General features: G+C 44.3%; 1 protein-coding gene across 3 annotated transcripts in view; it reads left to right on the top strand.

The window, feature by feature from the left end:
• OPHN1 (oligophrenin 1) overlaps positions 1–23,534 on the top strand; it is a 130,597-nt gene that overhangs the window by 28,607 nt on the left and 78,456 nt on the right. For 2 of the 3 annotated variants that reach the window (XM_080989790.1, XM_080989792.1), the window contains 9 exons: positions 7,817–7,912; positions 9,307–9,368; positions 9,667–9,738; positions 15,009–15,110; positions 15,215–15,325; positions 16,842–16,946; positions 18,590–18,719; positions 20,521–20,621; positions 22,827–22,918. In XM_080989790.1, the coding sequence (XP_080845916.1) occupies positions 7,817–7,912; positions 9,307–9,368; positions 9,667–9,738; positions 15,009–15,110; positions 15,215–15,325; positions 16,842–16,946; positions 18,590–18,719; positions 20,521–20,621; positions 22,827–22,918 (871 nt within the window). Of the gene's footprint in view, positions 1–5,497; positions 5,572–7,816; positions 7,913–9,306; positions 9,369–9,666; positions 9,739–15,008; positions 15,111–15,214; positions 15,326–16,841; positions 16,947–18,589; positions 18,720–20,520; positions 20,622–22,826; positions 22,919–23,534 lie in introns of those variants that run through there. The other variant, XM_080989791.1, reaches the window with a different exon arrangement.

Here is a 23,534-nt window from a genome sequence, read left to right as displayed (position 1 = left end):
TCTCTACAGCTGCCACCTTCTGGTTTTTGGCTGCTGCTCTTCAGCTCCCCAGTTATTCATGTGCCACCAACATCAAGAATTCATGACTTTAATAGGTTGTCTGTGGGGCTTCCTTTGAAGATTGTTCCACTATCTCTTCAATTATTGGAAAAAACTCCTTGCTGTCTAGTCCATTCCTGAGCATGGTTCAAAATGTTTAAAATACTGTACAGTTTAGGACCCAGGTACACCAAAGAGAGCCGTTTTCAGTGCCACTCAAAGCTGTGTTTATTCTCCTAGACTTGTTATTTTTAACAAGCTGTAGCATATTAAATCTTGATTCCCACCCCCCAAGTATTTTATCTTGTTTGCTACTCTGGAAACTCTGCTGCATGAATAAATACTTTGCAGAAAAAAATAGCTATGCAGTTTTCTCTTGCATGCATACAACAGCACATGAAAGAATGTCCTGGGGCTGAGCTCAGCATCCTGGAGCCTGAATGTGCATTTGTGTATATGAAGTACACAGTTCCAAGCACAAAAAGTCATGCTCCAGACATATTCAGTAAATTATGCCTTTGCTTGAGGTTCTGGCAACAGGTCTACAAATTTTATCGGTTTTCGTTCTCTCAGTTCCTGCAGCTGGCCCACTTTAGCTGGCTGGTTGTTTTAAAACAAAAATGTGTTCTCTCCCTGCTCACTAGGCAACTGTAATTTATCTCTAAATACTAAATGCCTTAAAAAAATTAGAATGTTCATCTGCTCAGGCTTTCTGTAGGCTTAAGGGCCTCATTTATAAGCATGATTGCAAGTGTGTGTTTCTGAAACACACACACAATTTCCCAAGAGGTTTGTGGCTACAGATTTGTTTTTTGCATTTATATCCCACCTTTTTCTCCAAGGAGATCAAGGTGACCTACTTGATTCTCCCCCTCCTCATTTAATCCCCACAACAATCCTGTAAGGTTGGGTTAGACTGAGAGGCAGCGACTGATGTGTTTTCGTGATATAGTAGTATATAAATATTCTGGGCCTTTTTTCAGCTGGAACTCACTGGAACTCAGTTCCTAGCCCCTTTCAGGTGGGTGCTCTTACCATTATAAGAGAGCAAGGGAGGCGTTCATGGTGAGTTCCAACACCTCTTTTTCCAGAAAAATAGCACTGTGAATACTTATTATAACTAAATAAATAAAATATAGTCTACATGATAAGGGAGCTAACTGGAAAAAGGCTCAGTATGGGAGAAAGGAGAAGAAATGTGCTTTAATTACTGCATCTTCCCCGGTTCCTTGTAAAATGAGTGTGTTTGGTTTAAAAAATATTCCGGGGTGCAATGGGAGGGCATTTGCTGAAGTCTGGACTGTTTCCCCACTGCCATTGTCTTAATCAGATTAACAGCCTGCTCATAAACTCCAAAAGGCCTAGGCAACTGGGATGCTAGACAGCTTTTCATATACTGTATATTTTTTCCACAGGTTGTTGCCAGGAATCCCACTCACTCCTCCTCTCCTTGCCTCCTCCTCCTCATCTCCAAACCCCCCCTAGCTGTCTGAGTGCAGATGAAGAGCAGGCAGGGCTTGTGCAAGTAGAAATTGCCAAAAACACCATATTTATACATATGTGGCTGGAACAATCCAACCGCGTGGAAACCAAGTGGGAACAACATGTGGTGGGATTGTGTCTCTCTCTCCCCCCCCCCCCTTTGCAACCTGGTGTGTGAAAAGCTTTTCCATATCCATTATGTCATGTTGCATAAAAGCACAAATTTTGTAAGATCTCTCTCTGATAAAGGAGGGGCCAAATTACCTTGTTGTTCTACATCCCCCTTTCCTGTGTGTTTTTCAGGGATCTCTCCCCCCTCATTTTAAAGTCCCAGCTCATGCCAAGACAAATCTGACTTGGCTAAGTATGTGTCTATTAAGAGTATTATCCCAGTGCAAATGTAACCTCTGTCATACTGGTTCACTGATTTTTTGCAGCCGTTATACTTGAGTTACTGCTGGACTTTTTCCACACGATCCAGAGTCAGACTTTGGAACTTGCTCCCAGAGGAGGCAGTGATAGCCACCAATTTGGATGGGCATGAAAAGAGGATTAGACAAATTGATGGAGGGAGCATCTTTTTTAAAAAACATACCTAAAAGATGCACAAAAATAACCTTTTTATAGATGGATATGTTCAGGACCGTGTACTCTGTTAAAAATGCGCATACAAAATTCATGTTTGGTTTTTTTGTCCACCTTTTGTGCATTCTTTCAAAAAATCTGCACAAAAGTGACTGAACAAATCTAAGACTGGAGAACCAAAGGAGCTGAAGAAGGATCAGAAACAGTTGCTTAGCTCACGTCCAGGTTTGGCAACTATAAGTGGACTTAGGGCGCATTTTTACAATTGCAGCACAAGTTCTATAAAAAGGATACCATTGTAAATATTTTAACGAGAAAAAGTTAGAGATTTAAGAGTGCTTTTTCAAATGCACTAATACACCACATCTCCCATTGTTTGGTCATTCTCTCCCCCCCCCCCCCATCCACCCCCTTTCCAGCTGTGGGAAGAGAATTTTAGTCCCAATATAGTCTTTTTGCTTAACTTGCATAATATAGGAACAGGAAGTGAAGCTCTAGTTCAGTTTTAGCATGCCTTTCTTCCTTCATATCTCTTTCTCTCAGTGGCAAAAATTAGAATGTGGAATATACATCTATGGCACAGTAATAGTATTTTAAATTTGTTGCAGTTCTGAGTGTTCCTATGTTTGTTTTCACAAACCTGAGGAGATCCCCCAAACAGCTGCAAAAGGCACTAAAGGACAACTGGAATGATAAAAGTTACCAGAGGAAAGAATGACAACGGACCGGGGTTTTTACTATTTCAGTGTCCCAACTAAAGATTAGCAAGAACTTTCTGAAAATAAGAACTGTTCGACTGTGGGATGGACTCCATTGTAAGCTGGTGGACTCTTTCCATGGTGGTTTGTAAGCAGGTGTTGGGTGGCCATCTGTCAGGGGTTCGTTAGCTGTGATTCCTGCATTGCAAGGGGTTTGACTGGATGACCCTTGGCTGTCCCTTCCAACTGTGCAGTTCTATGCTTCTTAGTTTACCAGAACAAAAATCCCAAAACACAAGGATGGTGATAAGGCTGAACTTCAAATTGTGGATGGTTGGAGAGAATTCCCTGTCTTGCTTTCAGGGAGAGCTGGGTGTTGAGCTAAAGCATAGTTTGTAGTCCCAGTGTGTGGACGCCCAGGGAAAAGATGACAGCCATTAGGTGACATTATAGAAGTTTATAAAATCATGCATGGCATAGAGGAAGTGTCCCCCTCCCTCTCATAAAACTAGAGGTTGTTGATTCCCAGTGATGCTGAATGTTGGAAGATTCAGAACAGATAAAAGGAAGTAATTCTTCACACAGCACAGAGTTCAGCTGTGGAACTTGCTCCCCCAGGAGGTAGTGATGGCTATCAACCTAGATAACTTTCAAAAAGGATTAGACAAGTTCATGGATAGGGCTGTGGAAGGCTACTAGCCACGATGGCTGTGCTCCGCCTCCATAGTTGGAGGCACCTGTGCTGCTGAATACCAATTGCTGGAAACCATAGAAGGTGAGTATGCTTTGGTGCTTGAATCCTGCTTGTGGGATTCCCACAGACATCTTGTTGACCACTGTGAGGAGAAGAAGAGGACGCTGAACTAGATGGGCCATTGGCCCAATCCAGCAGAGCTCAGCTGCCACACATCACTGAACTAAGCTTTGGCTCAGTGTGTGGTCTGAATCTGGAGCTCAAGTGCTTTGTTCCTCAAATGTGACTTTAAAACTTGAGGTTAAGGAGGACTGCTTAACCACAAGCCTAGGTTAGATTATGCATAAAGCCCAAACCTTGGTGTAGTGTGATGTAGCAGTTGAACTACAAAAACTGAGATTTGAGCTTCCTCTGTCATTCAAGCCAGGCTGTGGCTCTTCTTGGACGTTAATCCATGGTAGTAAATGAATGAGCCTTGGGCTCATGCATGCTTCCAGTTCCACAGCAGCAGAAAGGAGATCAGAAACATCTGTGTTGGGTTACCCACACCTTCCCATTTATGTGTTCCAGTAAACCATAGTGTGATGTAACGCGCTGAGGCCAATCCTAAAATGAAAGAAGGGGGAAGATGTGATCCCAAGGTACACCTGAGCCCATTATTGTAAGGTTATGCTTTGGATCGGACCAATGGCTCATCTAGTCCAGCATCCTCTTCCCACAGTGACCAACCAGATGCCCATTATGGGAAACATGCATGCAGGATTCAGGCACCAGTGCCCTCTGCCCTCCTGTGGTTTCCAGCAACTGGTATTCAGAAGCATTGCTGCCTCCAGCTGTGGAGGCAGAGCACAGCCAGTTGACACGGATCAGCAGTCAATGGGGGAAGAATTGATTCTTCCATGCCCTGTGTAATTTTATGGAAGCACAAGGTGTGGGGGATGTGCAGCCTGTCAAATGACTTTAGAAAAGGATTACACAACTCAGGATTAACCAAAGTGTCTGGAATTTCAGAACGCTGTGCAAAAACAAAATTGGAGCCTTAAGAATAAAAAGGCAAGATGCTTTAGGAAAGCAGAAGGGAAAGTAAAGTATAAAGAGAGGAGGGTCAGAAGGGAAAAGTTAGCATGAGCAGATGTGTGTATGAAGTTGAACACAAAAACAGATGATGGGAATTCTGTAGCAGTCTTTTGGCCAGACAAGAAGCTTAGTTATGTAGTATTATTATTTCATTTTTATCTTTCATCTATCTATCTATGTATCTTTCATCTATTATTTAAGAGAATTAAAACTAAATAAGTTCTGTTAAAGATACAGGTAATTGCAACAATAAAAACATTGCAGCACAGCAAATCTAGTAAGGTAATAGTTGCCTACAAGGTTAGTGCTGTGCCATAGATATGTCCTCCAACTTCCTCTCAGAAAAGCCTTCCATGCCTCATTCTTCTTACCAAATTTTGATGAGGGAAAGATTTCAAACTTTAACATAACGTTGGGAGATAACACAGTGTGTTTCTTTCCCAGTAAATGTAACCTGTATTGCGACGCCAAGGTACACTGTTTTTTCTTTGCTTGATTGATGCATTTATATACCATTTTTTGCTCCAAGGATAGGCTAAAAGACAGTGATTGGCCCCCTGCAACTCAAGTGAGCTTCTTTGCCAAGTGTGGGGTTTGAACCCCGGTCTCCCAGAACTTATTCTGACACTCTAACCACAACACTACACTGACTTTCATTTGTGCCACCTTCAGGCCGTGTTGTGATGCATGCTATGACATCACAGCATGGGTTTGGCAGCAGCAGATGTTATGAGGCAGAGGCTGAGTTAGCAGCTCAGGCCCTGAAGACAGCAGCCATGGCCATGTCTCGCTTCTCACTGTCATGAGAGAGCAACTGTAGAGAGAATTCTGCTGCCCTCACATCCTTGTTTTCAGGTCTTTGGTCTTGACCAAAGGACCTGGGCGTAAAGCTGCGTTCCCAAACTTTTGTGGGGGAGGCATCATCCCCAATGCCACCACACTGCTTTACCACACCCTATAAAAAACATTATTCAGAAGTGGAGGGAAGTCACACAGGTGTGGTATTTTATGTTCCTTTTGTCCTTACTTTTTCGGTTTATTTTGTGGTTGTGTGTATCTTATTGATTTGTTGGTTTGTTTGTAAGTACGCCTAAATAAAACGTCTTAAAAAAAACATTATTCAGAAAATATCAACACAATAAAATTCAAAACAGGAACACCTATTCAAAATCCGATCAAAATGATTTCATTTAACAAAACTGATGTAGCGATACCAGGTTTTCAGTCTGATAGTCATTTACACCTCCAGCACCTCCCTGCTGCCCCCTTGCCTCTCAGGATTTGAGGTAATCCCACTGCTCCCAGGGGTGCAACCCCCCCCCCCACTTTGGAATCCACTGTTCCAAAGTCTGCACCAGGCTGATCTTTATCATTATTGGTTCCATGTACCCATTTTTTATTTATTTCAGGAATAATCCCCAAGTTGTCTGGAATTAGATCTTTCAGACCAAGCTTTTACTCTGTCTCAGTTTCTGGGATCCAAAATCTGTTTGTTTTATTTGTGCATCTCTCTTTGCTCTGGAGCCAGGGTGAAGAATAATACTTTGATCTTCCTCCAAGCTCACAAGGAGGGGGAACCAAATGAAAATGGGTGTATTCTGTGATGAAGGGCCCAGTTTAGCTGGACTGGCTCATTACAACCCTTTCTCTTTTCATCTTTCTGTTGTTTTAATGAGAGACCAAAGGACACAAGCTGCTCTTCCCAGGCCTACACTTTGTAAAAATCGACTCGGCAAGCAAATAAATCATGGAGGTTTTGCTTCTCGGGGCTGCGAGCTGAGGCAACCATACGCCTCAACACCGGTGATTGGAAACCACAGAATGGAGGGCGGGGAAGCTGTTCTGGTACTTGACTCCTGCTTTCTTCCTTCCCACAGAGGCATCTGGTTGGCCACTGTGGGGACAGGGTGCTGGATTAGATGGGCCATTGGCCTGATCCAGCAGGGGTCTTATGTCCTTATGCTTATGAGCATTACGTGACTTTCCTTCTGGAAATGTTTTGATTCCCACAACAACTCTGTGAGGTCTGTTCGACTCAGAGTTCGAAACTTCCAAGGTGCGAGGCGCATTTTGCCACTGGCGTGGGTCCATTTGTGTCTATGTGGAGATTTCTGGGCACCAGGCTGGCGACTACAGATTAAAAACCTCCGCCTTAGTCCATAGCCAATACCATTTCCATTTCTCCTGTGTGTGTTTCTCCTTCTTGCATACTGGGACAAGTGAATTTGTTGTAAGAGCAAGCTACTGTCAAGCAATGTAGTTGAGATCATAGAATTGAAGGATTGTAGTATTGCAAAGGGACCCCCGGGGACATCTAGTCCAACCCCTCAGTGAATAGGCATTCCGTTCCATTGTAACCTAGCTTTAAGGCACTATTTGGCGCCTAGCTTATATATCTTGAGATTCTAATCCTGGTTAGACTGAGAGGCAGTGACTGCCACCCAAGGTCTCACCCAGTGGACATCATGGCCAAGTAGGGATTTGAAACTGGGACTCCCAAGTCACAGTCTAAGTCACTCTAACCACTACACCCCACTGGCAGTCTGCAGCACAAGGTGGTCACAAAACTGTATGCAGTTTTATTTTACTGCTGGCACAGCTTAGTGGAAGGCGTTTCAGGGGTTGGTCAAGTAATTGAATGGGGGGGGGGGAATATTATTGAGGCTACAACAACGATGACCTCCCAACATGTTTGATGTAAGCATGCCTCTTTTGACTGCTTCCCCCACCCTCTGCCCCATTTTTGAGAGCCTATGTGGTGTAATAGCTGGTATACTGGACTAGGACCTGGGAGACCTGGATTCGGTTGCCCCCACTCAGCCATGAAACTCACGAGGTGACCTTGGACCGCTCACTGCCTCTCAGCCTAACCTACCTTGCAAGGTGGTTGTGAGGATTAAATGAGGAAAGGGAAAGCCATGTCTGCCACCTCGAGCTCCTTTAAGAAAAAGGTAGAATAGAAATCCTATAAATAACAATAACTTTCACACAAAGGTCTTTTTCCCCCACTAGAAAAGCAGCAATGTGAGCAACCATGAAGCAGTGGACTCTGGACCTCTTTCCCCCCTAATCTTAATGTTAAAGTTTAATAAGCATTTCTCCTTTGTGTGCTGCGCTTATTATTTCGGAGGAAAGTGTGGAATCCAAAAGGTGCTCTGCCCGGTCTGTAGAAATGAAGCTTCTACAGATTTTAATTGCCAGTTTTTCATACTTATCTCTGCAACCTTTCCATCTTTCCTAGATTACTCCTTGGCTGTACAGAAATTCTCCCAGACTCTCCAGTCGTTTCAGTTTGACTTTATTGGGGACACCCTGACAGATGATGAGATTAACATTGGTAAGTGCTTCCTCGTGTGTGTGTGTGTGTGTGTGTGTGTGTGTGTGTGTATGTGTTGCTGCTTGAAAATGCTGACACACTAATCATGAAGTTCCTGGGAAGTCCGTTATTGATAACATTCCTGGATTTAGGACACTTCATCGCATCCTTGGGTGGTTTCCAACAAGTGGTATTTAGAAGCATCGCCGCCTCTAACTGCGGAGGCAGAGCATAGCCTTCATGGCTAGTAGCTCTCAATAGCCCACTCCTTCTCCATGAATTTGTCCAGTCCTCTTTTAAAGACAAGCAAGAATTTGTGCAATTGGCAAAAAAGCTGGGTTAATGAAAACCAAGCTAATTTTTTTTGGGGGGGGGGCGGGCACCCCTGCACTGTTTGCTTTAAAAGCCATTTGGGGAATTATCTGCCTCTTAACTGCTGCTGTTCCACCAGCGGTTTTGGAGACTGGAAACTGCTGCTACGGTGATATGAGAAGCTGAGGGCTCTGATCAAACGAGCTGGAAAGTCTTAGCACTCTTGGAAAACTCTGGAAATGATAGGAAACAGGCAGATAGTGTCTTGCTAAGATGAGTCAGAGGAAGAGCAGGAACACAGGGACGATCCTGAAAAGCCATGAAGATTCTACTGTCTTATCTTTGTTTCAGCCTTGTGATGTATGACAGGCATGGGGACATAAATAATGGCAAAGGCCACTTACTTGCCTCTGTACTTGAGGTAGTAGACTTCCATCCCCATCTCCTTCAAGGCATTCTTGTTGCTACAGGATGTTAGTTCCAACTGATCAAACCTTTTGGCTCATTGTTGCAGCATGCAAGAGAGATTGAAGGATCTGTCATTTCTGGTCAGGCCACTATCGTAGTTCAGTTAAGAAATCCTTGGCATAAGAACATAGCAAGAGCCTGCTGGATCAGGCCAATGGGCCATTTAGTCCAGCATCTTGTTCCCACAGTGGCTGAATAAATGCTCCAGTGGGAATCACAGGAGCAGAACCTGAGCACAAGAGCCCTTTCCCCTCCTGTGGCTTCCAGCAACTGGTATTCAGAAGTATTGTTGCCACCAACCGCGGAGGCAAAGCCCAGCCATCCACAGCATCCCCCTCCCTAAATTTGTTCAACCCTCTTAAAGCTATCCTGATTGGTGGCCATCACTGCCTCCTGTGGGAGGGAGTTCCACAGTCTAACTATGCCCTGCATGAAGGAGTCATTTTCTTTTATCCGTCCTGAATCTCCCAACATTCAGCTTCATTGGATGTCTGTGAGTTCTAGTGTTATTTGGGGTGTGTGGGTGTGTGGCATATACAACTAAAATAAATAAAACCGATCTGTGTGCTGTTGCAGTACATAATTTGCAACCCCTGAGAGTCAGTCCCAAGTAACTCATTTTCATTCATTCGTAGCCGAATCCTTTAAGGAGTTTTCAGAGCTGCTTCAAGAGGTGGAACTTGAAAGATCGATGATGGTGAGTATAGGCCACCCTTTGTTCCTCCATTGGCATAATTACACTTAAGGGCTATAGTCAAAGTGGGTGCATTCAGATTGAATCCAAATTCTCACTCAGCCTTGAAGCTCACTGGGTGTGACTGGGGCCCAGTCACCACCTCTCACCTAACCTACCTCACGGGGTTGTTGTGAATGAGGAGGGGGAGAACCATGTACACCACCTTGAGCTCTTTGGAGAGAAAAAAATGGGGATTGAAATGCAATAAATAAAAGTTCATTAATTATATGTTGCCTTGCTTTCTTACTTTTATCTACAGGTGCAAAATGCTAGTGATTTACTGATCAAACCACTGGAAAACTTCCGCAAGGAGCAAATTGGATTCACCAAAGTAAGTTAATTCCCCCTGCCCCCTTCAATTTTTACTTAGGAACTTATTTGTATATTTATATATTTAGCAATTTATAGAGCGCTAAAGAAAAAAGGGAAAATAAAAGAAAAACTTGTTGCATAAAGTATTTACATAAAAACATTTACATAAAAATATGACGTGGGATATTTACATAGAATAGTGTAATATGTTTATCTGCTGAATACAGATAAAACCAGCAGAATTAAAAAAAACCAGGTATACAGCCAACTCCTGATTTACACATGTCTAATTGACAGGTGATCATGCGTGCAGGGCGCCAAACCTGGAAGTGACCCAAAAGGTATCTCCAGGAAGTGCTGAGAGGCACTTCCTGTCTGGAACCCTGGAGAGCTTCTGCCAGTCAGTGCACAGTGCTGAGCCAAATGAACTCATGGTCTGACTCAGCATAAGGCAGATTCCTATGTTCCAGGTGGCAAAGACTAGGGCAGTGGTTCCCAAAAAAATTCAAGCTCCTCTGCCCCCCAGTTCCATAAACATGCCCCCAGTGCTACCCTACCTTATAAAAAGCATTTGCATGACCCACTAAAGAAGATAATAACACAATGGAAATTAATTGTACCTTGCTTCAAAATCCAGTTAAAACTATTGAATTTAATGAATTAGAGCAAAACTAATGCTCTTGATCCAATGATACCAGCTTTTCTAATTCTGATGGTCATTTACATATCCAGCACTCCTCCCCCACCCTTTTGCCTCTTAGCACCTGGCTAAGTGATCTCCCCTGACCCTCCTGAAGGGGCATTACCACCTGTTTTGCAAACCATGGGCCAAGAGCCATTGTTCAAATGCAGTTGTCTGCTGGTGTAATGAAGATGGAAAACCATTCTAAATTCATCATTAAAACTTTATTACAGAAAATGCAAGCAGGGTCAAAGCACTCTCTTCCCCGTCCCCTCCGTAAAGCAGTCTCTCATAGAGTGTAAAAGTTCGCTTTGTCCAGTACCAAAAAGTCAAAGTTCCCCATTAGTCAGCAGGCTAAAGTAATTGGCTGTGGACCAGTGCTTGAAATGGAGACTTCTTGGCGAACACACAAGCTTGGATTCAGCCCAGCCCATCTGGAGTCATTGACATTTTAAGTTGCAGACAATAACGCTTGACACTTCGCCTCCTTCCTTGTCTCTGTTTCCAGACTTCAAAAGTTTAAAACAAACTGCCATAGTGGAAATAATGCTAAGGCTGTTGTAGCTTCTCTTTGGGTGGGTGTTCACAAACAGGGAAGTGAGTGTGACCACACTCATTTGCCCCTAAGAACGTAAGGAGAGCCTCACCAGATCAGGCCAGTGGCCCATCTAGTGCAACAACCTACTGTCACAGTTGCCAGTCAGATGCCAGTCAGATGCCCCAATGCAAGCAGGATCCAAGCACAAGCCCCCTCCCCATCTGTGGTTTCCAGCAGCTGATATCGAGAAGCATTAATGCCTCCAACTGTGGAGGCAGAGCATATCCATCCTGGCTAGTAGCCATCCATAGCCCTCTCCTCCTCCATTAATTTGCCTATTCCTCTTTTGAAGCCATGTAGTTTGGTGGCCATCACTACCTCCTGTGGCATAGAGTTCCATAGTTAAAACTATGTGCTGCATGAATAAGGACTCCCTTTTCTGTGTCCTGAATCTTCCCTGGATGTCCGTGAATTCTAGTGTTTTGGGACAGGGAAAAAACTTTCCTCTACTCACTTTCTGTGTGCCATTGCATAATTTTATAAACTTCTGTCATGTCCCCTCTTCTTCACTTTTTCTCTGAGCTGAAACCTCTCAAATGCAGCAACCGTTCCTCATGTGGGAGTCATGTTAAAAAAGAATGTAGTGAATATTGCAGTAGTGCAAATTAACAGCACCAACTTCTTGCAGAGCATTCATTGCATCGTTTTTTTTTAAAAAAACCAAATTCCATAGCACATGGGCGGCAACAAATTTAGTTTGTCTTAATTGAAACATAGGAACATAGGAAGCTATACCAAGTCAGACCACTGGTCCATCTACTCTGAGGGCAGCAGTTGCTTTCCAGGATTTCAGACAGGGTGTATCTCACAGGAGGTGGTGGGGATTGAACCTGGGACCTTCTACATGGAAGGCAGATGCTCTACCACTGTGCTATGGCTCTTCCCCCTAAAACAGATGTGTCAGCAGTGGGATTCAAGCCCACACCTCCATACAGAGAACAGAACACCTAGCCCCACTCGTGGGACGGCTCAGTTATCCTCCTTGAGTCTAGCCACCCCCCTGCAATGCAGGAATCATTTTGCCCAACATGGTACTGCATAATGAAGTTCCACCAGACTGCAAATAAACGTTCTTAGTTTTCCACCTGGGAATCTGCACCTCGGGCGTTATCTTCTCTGCTGGAACTGAGGTCCATGTTCTTTCATACCACAAAGAAAAGTTAAAGTCTCCTAGAGTTTTTCCATAGCTGGGCTATTGAAATTCTAGCCCCAGCCAACATCCAAGTCAGAAGTTCCTTAGAGCACACATTTCCCACTTCTCCATCCCGTATGTTCAATAAAGAGAATTGCGGTGAAGCCACAATAATGCATTTAATTATTTTAGAGATTTCTTGATACACCTCATTCCAAAATTATGAGACCCATGAGTGCTCCCACTATAGGTGAATTGCTGCATGTTTTTGAGCATCTGTTTCTCGTAGGAGGTTCTGAGGCTGTTCCCTGACTCCTTTACAGACACAAACTACCTCCTGCTGTGCGCAGATGTTTCTCCATTGGCCCTTTCTGTCTCGAACTACTTGTAAAGTGCTCCTCCTTGTGGCTGGGCTAGAAATCAGAAAGAGCTTCCAAAAATTGCAGTGGTGGTTCCCAAACTTTTTCATGCCCGTGCTGCCATGGTTCCATGGTACCCTTCTACCCTACCCTTATACAAGCATTGTCTGTAATAACGGTTTGCATGACCCACCAAGGAAGACAGTAACACAATAAAGTTCCACAATGTAACAATTAGCTGCACATTTACTCAAAATCCAATCAATTGCTTAGCTTAATTGATTCAACAAAACTGATACTGGCTTTTCAAAGTCTGATAGTCATTTACATCTCCAGTGTCCCCTGCAACCCCCTTGCCTCAGCACCTCATAGGTAATCCCATTGCCCCCCAGGGTGTGCTACCTCCCACTTGGGGAAGCACTGTTGCAGATAAACCCTTCAATAAACCCTTTGTGTGTGCATTGGTTGAGGTGGAGCAGCATTGGCCAACATGATGCTCTCCAGGTATTGTTGGCCCCCCAGCTCCCAGCAGCTCAAGCTGGCATGGTCTTATCCCAACCATGCAAAAATATATATAACAAATTCCAGGTGGCTCTGGGTGTGTTAACACCAACTCTGGGCACTCAGTAATGCTTATATAACCACTGGCAAGTTTCCCAGTGGGAGAAAATACGCTCTCTAAAAATGGTTGGAGGAAGGTATCAGTTCTGCACATACAACCCTACACACAACCCTAGAATCATAGAACTGCAGAGTTGGAAAGGAACATCTGCTTCAACCTCCAGCAATGCAGGAATCTCCACCAACCGCTTTAAGTATCCTTAAGGCAGCTTAGTCCCAGTGATTTTCAGTGGGTCTCGGGTGGCGTAAGTCCAAGGGCTTGGTTTGTGTATAAGATGAAATCCATCTGGCAGCACGTCCCAGGCTGCCAGCATATTGCAGCTGTTCCAAAAGCCATATTGGATCTAGAATGGGCGATGAACTTTCTCTTTAATAGAAAAGCTGTTTTCTATTTCTTAGAAAGAGGCCGGCTGCCTGAAAATGCAATGGAGCAGATGGCCTCCTAGACTCCTTTATATCTCCCCATTTTTAAATTTTTTTTGCAGTGAAGTTTACTAAAAGCCATTTGTCGCTAGCGCAGCTGGCTCTTGTGTGTGCCTAGATAAGGCTCCATTTGCACAAAGAGGAGTAACTTCTCCAGGATGATACCCCTTCAACAAGTGCAGTTGGGAGATGATAAGATAGCTGAATGCTTCCTCAGGGAAAAAGGGAAACCTCTCCATGTAGAAAGCTAGCATCTCTGGGTGAATGGTGTGGTGGAAAACTCCTCGCCATGATGCTATGTAGCTGCTTATAGAGGCAGGTAGCTTTCAGTCTTGTAGTCCTCCATCTCACCTTCCCCTATCCAGAAAGTTCTTCCTTATGAACGCCAAGGCCACACCATACATTTAAAGTGCTAGGATACCACTTCGAACAGTCATGGCTCCCACCAACGAATTCTGGGAGCTACAGCCTTGTTAAGGGGGCTGGGAATTGTTACGAGCCCCACCCAATCCTCTCACAGAGCTACAACTCCCAGAGTGGTTTAACAGTCACAGGAAGTACTGAGAATTGTAGCGTTGGAGGAAAAATAGGTGGCTACAACAATTATAGAGTAGTTTAATGATTGGTTCCTCTTCAGAGGAAACTAGAGTTTGTAGCGCTGGGAGGAGAATAGAAGTCTCATGGAATCATAGAACTGTAGAATTGGAATGGACCCCAAGGGTCCTCCAGTCCAACTCCCTGCATATAAACCGCTTACTGTATTTCACCACATACTAGTCACCACCACATAATAGTCACAGACCCCTTTTATGGACCCCAAAATTGCTCCCAGAGAATTCCCCGCATAATAGTTGCAGGGATAATTCTCAGCACATGCATTCTCAGTATCGGTATATCTCCGTACATGGTCAGGGGGCAATGGTGGTGCTGAGAGTTCTGAGGAGGCCCTCTATTCCTTCCCCACAGGACTACAATTCCCAGAGTGGTTTAGCAGTCAATCCCTCTTCACAGGAACTCTGGGAACTGTAGTTCTGTGGGGAAGGAAAAGGAGGTCTCCTAACAACTTTCAGCACCCATAACAAACCACAACTCCCAGAATTCTTTGGGATGAGCCAAGTCACAGTCTTCCAGTCTTTCTTACTTCCCTACAGGGTGGTTGGAAAGTTAAAACATGGCCATTCTGAGCTGTCTGGATGAACTCTAAGTGTTCAAATGTTAGAAATATTGTAACCAGTGCTTGCTTCTGAGACTTTTTTTTTAAAAAATCAAGCTTGGAATCATGTGGAATCATGTCCTTAATAAGAATGATTCCTCTGTGCAAATGCAGAGCGCCTTTCCTTCACTGCTAAAATTTTGCAGAGCCAGTGGAGAGTGCCTTTTAGGGTCAGGCTGGAAACCCCTGACATCTGTTCCTTAAAAATAGTACTTAACAGTTGCTCACAACACAATGGTTTTGCATCTCCTCCATTTCTAGGAACGGAAAAAGAAATTTGAGAAGGACGGAGAGAGGTTTTACTCCATGTTGGATCGCCATTTGAATTTATCTTCAAAGAAAAAAGAATCCCATTTGCAAGAGGTAGGTGAAGAGGTTTTCAGCACTTGAGAACCACACTTTGTAAGGACATGTAAAGGTAGCCGTGCTGCTGTTGTATTAACATCCCCATTCTGTTTCTCACCTAGGCTGACATGCAGGTGGATAAAGAGCGGCACGTTTTCTTTGAATCTTCCCTGGAATACGTCTATCAGATCCAAGAAGTGCAGGAGAGCAAGAAGTTTAGTATTGTGGAGCCTGTAAGTGAACACCCCTGCAACCTTTGTTTCCCTCCAGATTGCATTTGGCACTGAAGCCTGTGTCACATACTACAGAAACTTAATCTCCATTGGACAGGGGTGGCATTTGATGTCTTACTGCCTCTCTTGATGTTGTCTGTGGCTTGCAAAACCGTAATAAACAATAAAAAATGATGCACTGGTTGCCAGTTTGCTACTGGATCAGGCTCAATGTGTTAGTATTAGTATAAAACACCCGTAACAACTTGTGACCAGCTTACCTGCAATATTGCCTTTCTCCATATGCACCCCCTTGATCTGCAGAACTGGCACTGTTTCAGGTGACACATAATCCCCATTCTGCATTTGTAAGAACTCAAATATTTTAATGGGACAGCACCTACACTCTGGAACTCCCTGCCTATTGACATCAGGCAGGTGCCTTCACTTCATTTTTTCTGGTGCCTGATAGAAAATGTTATCTTTAGGCAAGCCTGTCCAGACATGTAGAATGTGGATGTCTGTTTTAATCTGTTTTTAGTGTGTTGCTGAGTTTATCTTCTGAGTGTTTGAGTTACTGAATTTTATTTTCCTTGCAAAGAGCTTTGAGGTTTCTTTTTAGTCGTGCTGTGTATAAATTTCATGAAATGAATGAATGGACATATAAATAAATGAATAAATAAATAAATAAAATAAGACTTGCACATGCTCAGCTTTTATATATAAAGGCTGCAGAACCCAGTGCTCCTTGGCTCCGTTTTAGCACAGAGTAACCACAGGTACGTTGAGAATAGATGTTGTGTGACCCTCACCTCCCGGTCACCCTTCCCTTCATTAACTCCCTCATTTCACCCAACACCTGGAGATATTCCGTGTTTCCCAGAAGCCAGGGCAAGAGACTCTCAAATCCAGGTATGGGAGCATAACTAGGAGAAGCATTCGTTGTTCCTGATTCTGCATCATGCCCAAAGCCATTCTGGAATCTTTTATAGCAGGCACTAGCGGGGAATTCCAAAAGCAGAATAGAAACCAAAAATATTTGACTTTCAAATGGATAGTGTAATTTGTGAGTTTGGCCCTGTCGTGCTGAAAATGGTGTGAAGTCATCCTAAAATTACCTTTTGATCCACCATCTAGTTTCAAGATGGCACCTGCTGTCAAATGTTGACAAAAATGGCTGTCCCTACATTGAGAATCCTCTTGCTGAGTTTGGTTACGATAGGCTGAACCTGTGCCAGAAAACAGGCAAAGTCATGCCAAGGTCATGTGTCAGTCTATCTTGATTCAAAACTGTGCCTGCCATCTGCCCCATAACTTACCTTGAGAGGTGTCCAGACCGACAGAAGACAGACAAACCGTTTTCCAGAATATGTAGCAGATGCTTCTCCAGAAAAGGAGATGTGTCCAATGTTTAAGCCTTTCTTGTCCAACTGTCAAAATAGAGTCAGCAGGCCGGGAGGATTTTTACGCACTGTGATTCTGGATGCACAGATCTGCTCTTTAACTTAGAAAATGTTGCCTCTTTTGTTCACCACAGGTCTTGGCTTTCCTCCATAGCCTCTTCACCTACAACAACCTGACTGTGGAATTGACGCAGGATTTCCTGCCATATAAGCAACAGCTTCAGCTCAGTCTGCAGAATGTGAGTTTGCTTCCCGCCATCCTGTCTTTCTTCCTCCTTCACTCCTACTGCGGAAATGCTTGTTTGGTGTGCAGTGCCATATGTCTTGTAAGAACATATGAAGAGCCTGCTGGATCAGGCCAATGGCCCGTCTAGGCCAGCATCCTCTTCACATAGTGGCTGAACTGTTGCCTGTGCAAAATCTGCAAACAGGACCCGAGCACAAGAGCCTTCTCCCCTCCCTAGGTTTCTAGCAACCAGCATTCAGAAGCATTGCTGCCTCCAACTGCAAAGGCAGAGCGTAGCCATTGTGGCTAGTAGCCTTTGATAGCTTCCTCCTCTTCCATGAATTTATCTAGGCCTCTTTTAAAGTCATGTAGTTTGGTGACCATCACTGTCTCCCGAGGGAGGTAGTTCCATAGTTTAACCACGTGCATAAGTATTTCTTGAATCTTCCTGCATTCAGTTTCATTGGATGTCCACAGGTTCTAATGTTTTTGGGGCAGGGAAGGGGGGTTCTCTATCCACTTCTTCAAGGCCATGCATAATTTTATGAACTTCCCACTAGTTTATGGATTACGGACTTGCAGTCTTTCCCAGGGTCCACTTTGACCAGGAATCCGCTGCATTGCAAATTGTGTTTGTTCTTCCATTCTTTTTGCAAGGCAACTTGATTCCCCATGTGGCTGCTTTGTTGCTAACAGAGGCCATCATCTGAGTAGTTGCCTTCCCACCTATCTTTTCAGCAGAGAGTTGTTTGTCCACACTTATTTCTGGCAACCAAGAGACCTGTGTATTCTTGCTGTTTAGTGACTGCTGGAATGACTTGGGCACCAGCAATCTGGTGCCTTTGAGAAACGGGAGCCTTTTCCACCTCTATCCAAAGGATCATCTGGCCCAGTGCTTGCAGTCCAGGAACTCCAGGGAAAACCTGTGGCTATGCTTGGGTAGATGCAAGCAGGGAGAATGTTCACAGCCTTTCCCCCATTCATTGGGGAAGAGCTCTGTGGGCAAAGGTGGAGCAGAGACCCTTCAAATTTACTCAGAGTAATCAAATCCCATCCCGTACAACAATATGTTCAATGGAACTTCTCTCTTCAGAAGCAGCAGAGCATGACTGAATTGTGTGCAGGGGTTCCGTTCCAAGGGTTTTGCGTATACGGAAAAACCATCCCCTTAGAACTGCCCATGCACAAACATATTTACCTTTCTGGTGCTGGTGCCCCGACCAGGCCTCATCTGGTAAGCAAGGCAGAGAGCTTACAGTTTGTGTGCATTTAATTTGCGCAATTTCAACCTAGTAGCGCAAGGTTGAAATTGTGGAAGTTAAATGCTCATAAGTTGCAACTGTACTGTTTGCCTCTACATACTGCTGCCGTCCACTTTCTGTTAGCTGTTTTTTTGATGCAGAGGGCTGCACTTGAGGGACTTTTTGTTCTCATCTTGCAAGGCAGCCCTCAGTCTATTATTTTTGAAGAGATGGTTTGAGCTACAACTCTCTTCAGCCCCAGGCAGCATGCATTGTAGTCCAATCCGTCCAGAAGACAGCAAGTTCCCAAAGACTGGCACAGGCACTTTAGCTGAATGTCAGATTCTTAAGCTTTTGCTTTCATGCTGTTATGTCCAAACTAAGTAGTCTTCTTCTTCCCCCATTGCTTTTACAGACCAGAAATCACTTCAGCAGCACACGGGAAGAGTTGGAAGACCTCAAGAAGAGAATGAAGGAAGCTCCTCTCACTTGCAAGCTCCCTGGGAAGCCGACCATAGAAGGCTACCTGTATTCGCAAGAAAAATGTAAGTGTCTGCCAAGGGGCTCCTATGAGGGATTTGCTGTGGTTCCTGTATTTCAGGGGACTGGACTAGTTGACCCTTGGGAGCACCTTCCAATTCTATGATTTGGTGACATTGGAAGGTGGGCAGACTACTTCATTGGAGGTTTTTAAGTAGAGGTTGGCTGACCATCTGTCCAGGTATCTTTTTAGCAATGATTCATTTCAGGGGGTTGGACTAGATGATACCCTTTGGGCCCTTCCAGCTCTTTCGTTCTATAAGGGAGGCTTCCAGAATCAACCTCTGCCGGACTCAGCTCTGGACATTTGAGATTCCACTATGCCAGAAATGTTTTCCACATTTTTCAAGGCCATATTTCCTCTTCACTGCCAGCCTGCAAAATTTCAGAAATAGCTTCTGCTCATCACTCATCTCCCTTCCAGCCAGTGATGGATTGGTAGCACATCACAGGCTTGAAGAGTCAGAAGTCAGGAGGGACTCTACTGGACCTCTTAACATAGATTTCAACTAGTTCTTAAAGTGGAGAAAACACTAATGGTTTGGTTTTTTTTAATAAAATTGAAGGCAGGCTAGTTGAAATTGCACAAGTTAAATCCTAAGCAAGGTAGAGAGCATAAAAGTTCATTATATGCCAGGCTTGCTTGGGGTTACCTGGTCTGGAAAGAGCTTTTAAGTTCTCTGCCTTTCTGCAGGTGGTGGGATACTCATCATGAGACCTTGGATACACTCATAAGATCTTGTAGGGCTACTTGAGTTCCCTCGAGATCTCACGTGAGCATCCTTGGCCTTCCAGAGCCAATGCGCTGAGCAGGCCTTGCCCCTCAAGCAAGAGAGAGAGAGCTTAGAAGCCCTTTTGTGCTGGGTCCCTTTGGATTACATAGTGTGAAAAGAGCTTTCAAGCTCTCTACTTTGCTGGGGGGCAAGGTCTGCTGGAAGTATAGGGGATTCTCTCTGTTTCTCCCTGTCTCCGCTAGCCATGGGGTGACTCCAGAGGTTTGGCAATACACAATTTTTATGTATAAACAGAACCCCTGGAGCCAAATACTGCATGAGATGCAGTCGTACTGGAAGCTTTTAAAAAAGTTTTCTGCACAGAACCTTGTTCTTCCACCAAGATTTGGACTTCCAGATCTCTAATCAGACTTTCTTCTCAGAATGGAGCTAAAGGGCTCCTGCACTCTCAGAACAATTATGGGGCGGAACTGGCAGAATCTGCTACGACTTTGCTGTGTGGAGGGAATGCATCTGTTTTAACAGCTTGGAATATTAGTTCCCTTTCCTCAAATCTTTACAGGCGTCTTTGCCTGCTATCAAAGGCAGGGAAGAAGAATGCCAGGTGGTTTGCTTACTGTCAAGGGGATGACCAAGGATTAACCTCACTGAGGTTGAACAGTGGGATGGCTGCTCTGTGTGCTGTTGGATAGCATGTCCCTTTGAATGGTGCTAGGTTCAGAAAAGGACAAGCAAAATGATGGATGCTAGACAAGATGGGCTGTTGGCCTGCTCCAGTAGGGCTCTTCTAGTGCTGTTCTGGAACCTCCAGGCCCAGGGGCAGTCTATCTGTGAGGACAAGATTTTGGAGTAGGTGGGTCATTGGCCTGATCCAGCAGGCTCTTCTTATGCTCTTAAGTGCAGGGTCTCCTATCCCATGCACTATTTCCTTGTGCCCATTCCCAAGTTGTCCTGCTGGAACAAGCCCTATTTAAAAGCTCTCTCTCTTTTTTACACCAGATATTGCATGCAAGTAAGAGATGTACCTTGGGCAGCTTCTGTTAAATTTGTTCAATTCTGGACTTTGATGCAGGGGCCCTGGGCATCTCATGGGTCAAATACTACTGCCAGTACGAGAAAGAGGCAAAGGTGTTCCGGATGACACACATGGAGCAGAAGCCAGGGTCAAAGCAAGTAAGTGAAATCCTACATAATGCTTTGGGAAGCATTTAAAACTAACTCTCTGGTGGTAATTGCAGCTTGTGGTTTCTGCACACCACTGCAAATTTCTGCATCCGACCTTTTGACATGTTGCATGTATTATTATTAATTTATTAGCCAACTTTCACCTTAAGGTCCCGGGGTGGATTACAACATTAAAACACAGTACAGTCATACCTTGGAAGTTGAATGGAATCCATTCCAGAAGTCTGTCCGACTTCCAAAATGTTCAGAAACCAAAGTGCGGCTTCTGACTGGCTGCATGAAGCTCCTGCAGCCATTTGGAAGCTGTGGAGGTCCCTTTGGATGTTTGGCTTCCAAAAATAGTTCGCAAACTGGAATACTCACTTTTGAGTTTGTGGCCTTCGGGAGCCAAAATGTTCAAGAACTAAGCTGTTTGAAAACCAAGGTACAACTGTATTGAATGAATGAATGAACCTTTATTTGCATCAGCCATCGCCCATATCAATAAAACAACAATATGAGATAGAATAGAATGAGATAAAATGAGAAAGAATAGAAATAAGAAGTCAGCTATAGAAAATACAGTTAAGGGTTTTGAGTCAATAGCGGATATTATTCTAATTTCCTTAGCTAAAAACCTTATAACCTTTTGCTGTCACCTGCTCATCTTGATCTGCCAAGAGAAAAGACACTGGCAGTGGCTGGGTGACCCGGAATGAACAATAAAAGAGGGGTGATAATCTCATTCCTCAAGTCTTTATAAAGAGTGTAAGCCAGAAGGACATGCGCCACCAATTCAGTACAGTGGTGCCTCGCAAGACGAAATTAATTCGTTCTGCGAGTTTTTTCGTCTTGCGAATTTTTCGTCTTGTGAAGTCGCAACTGCACCTCTTCAAGCAATGCACCCTGGGTATTAACGGTTTTTGAAAAAGGAAACAAACTTGCAAGACGTTTTCGTCTTGCGAAGCAAGCCCATAGGGAAATTCGTCTTGCAAAGCAACTCAAAAAACGAAAAACTCTTTCGTCTAGCGAGTTTTTCGTCGTGCAAGGCATTCGTCTTGCGAGGCACCACTGTACTGCCATCTCCACAGGGACATAAGCATTTTTCATGTGGAACCTGTTGGAATTGTCTCTCAAGTACAGTCGAGGGCAATACATTTAATCTTGTGAGAGTAAAAGTATGTCTATATTTTAGAATTGCTAGGTTATGCAGATAGGGTGCCAGAGAGTCGAAATGGGAAGGTGGAAAATTGTCTTACCATGGGCGAAATTTCCTTATTGTGGCCAAGTTGTTCTGACGCTCGATATCGTTTAGGCGCTGACAAATTAGACTGTTTGCTTTACTAAAACCCAAAGTGACTAACTGTTGTGGTGATAGACCACAAGAGTGAAGTTTTTGATAGACAATTTTAGTCCAGGCGCCCTTGTGACAATCTTACAGCACTAAGAATATTAGACCAGGGGGATTTGAGTTTAGGTGAAGCCAATAGTTAAGTGTCCTGCGCCGGATCTGTAATTCTACCGAGGGAAGATTAGCCTCTAGGCGCAATGATGCATTTGGGACACAGGGTGTATTAAACATGACTGTATTAAAACAGTTTAAAACAGTTTATAAAAACGAGTGGGTACTAAAAGTACACTTCTCAAGTGCCGATAGCTCAGGGCGAAGTGGCACATCTCCAGCATTCTCCAAGAGCTGTTTAGTGAAGGAGCCCGGTGCAGCTCTCTTAGGGGCTGCCACAGAGAAGGCCCTCTTCCCCTGAGCTGTCACCCCCTCTGAGGGTGGGGGAGCTACCAAAAGGGTTCCCTCTGTCAATCTCGGCACACGAAAAGGTCTGTAGGGAAGGAGGTCGCCTTTCAGGTATTTCACGGCTGAGTCATTTAAGACCTTAAACATCAACATGAGCACCTGGGTTTGGGCCCAGAAGCAAACTGGCAACCAGTGTAGACATTTAGAAGCTCAGCATGCAAAGTGGTGCTGATTTGGGGTGCTCCTTTTTGTTGCTTCCGTATAAACACTTACAGATGACCACCTGTTCTCCTTGCCTTCTGACTCAGCTTCATTTCAATGCCAGCCTTGCTGTCACTCCTGAGAGTTCTTCCCATTTGCATGGATTGATTTGCTTTCCCCTGTAAGCCTGGGATCTTAAAAGTGAGATCAACTATTCTCTCTCTCCCCCTCTCTCTCTTGCTTTCTGTAAATTCTCTTCTCAGGGCACCTTACACCTGATGCTGAAGTCCTGTGTGAGGAGGAAGACAGACTCCATAGACAAGAGATTTTGTTTTGACATTGAGACGCTGGAAAGGTAATCCAAACTCCTGGCAGGTTTTCAACTCTTTAAGTTTGCATTTCCTTCACCCCGCCGCGGGGATTCGAACCGCCGACCATACGATCGGCAAGTCCTAGGCACTGAGGTTTTACCCACAGCGCCACCCGCGTCCCTAAATAAATAAATTACAATATTTATTGAGTTGGCTTGATCCTGTCTCTGACATGAACAGAACAGGCTGAAATTGAAATTGAAATCTGACTGAGTTGCCCCAGCCACTCTGGGCAGCTTCCAACAAATTAAAACACAGTAAGACATCAAACATTAAAAACTTCCCTATACAGGGCTGCTTTCAGGTGTCTTATAAAAGTCAGATAGATGTTTATTTATTTGACATCTGATGGGAGGGCGTTCCACAGGGTGGGTACGGCCAACAAGAAGGCCCTCTGCCTGGTTCCTTGTAACTTTACTTCTATTGGCAAACATTTCTACAGATTCCCAGAATGTTGGATGTCCCTTAGCGCAGAGAGTATTTCCCCCCATTCCATATCCAGCCAGGGAAAGAAGAAAAGCATTTTGCTAGTATTCAGAGCTGTCCAGTTTATTAAAGAACAGCAACTCACTTCCTCAGTTGCATGAAGTTGGTGAAATA

Source organism: Podarcis pityusensis (genome assembly GCF_964106645.2).
Source record: "Podarcis pityusensis genome assembly, chromosome: Z".
NCBI classification, from domain to species: Eukaryota; Metazoa; Chordata; class Lepidosauria; order Squamata; family Lacertidae; genus Podarcis; species Podarcis pityusensis.
Note: the sequence above shows the minus strand (reverse complement) of the source record. Positions and strands in the feature narration are given on the sequence as shown.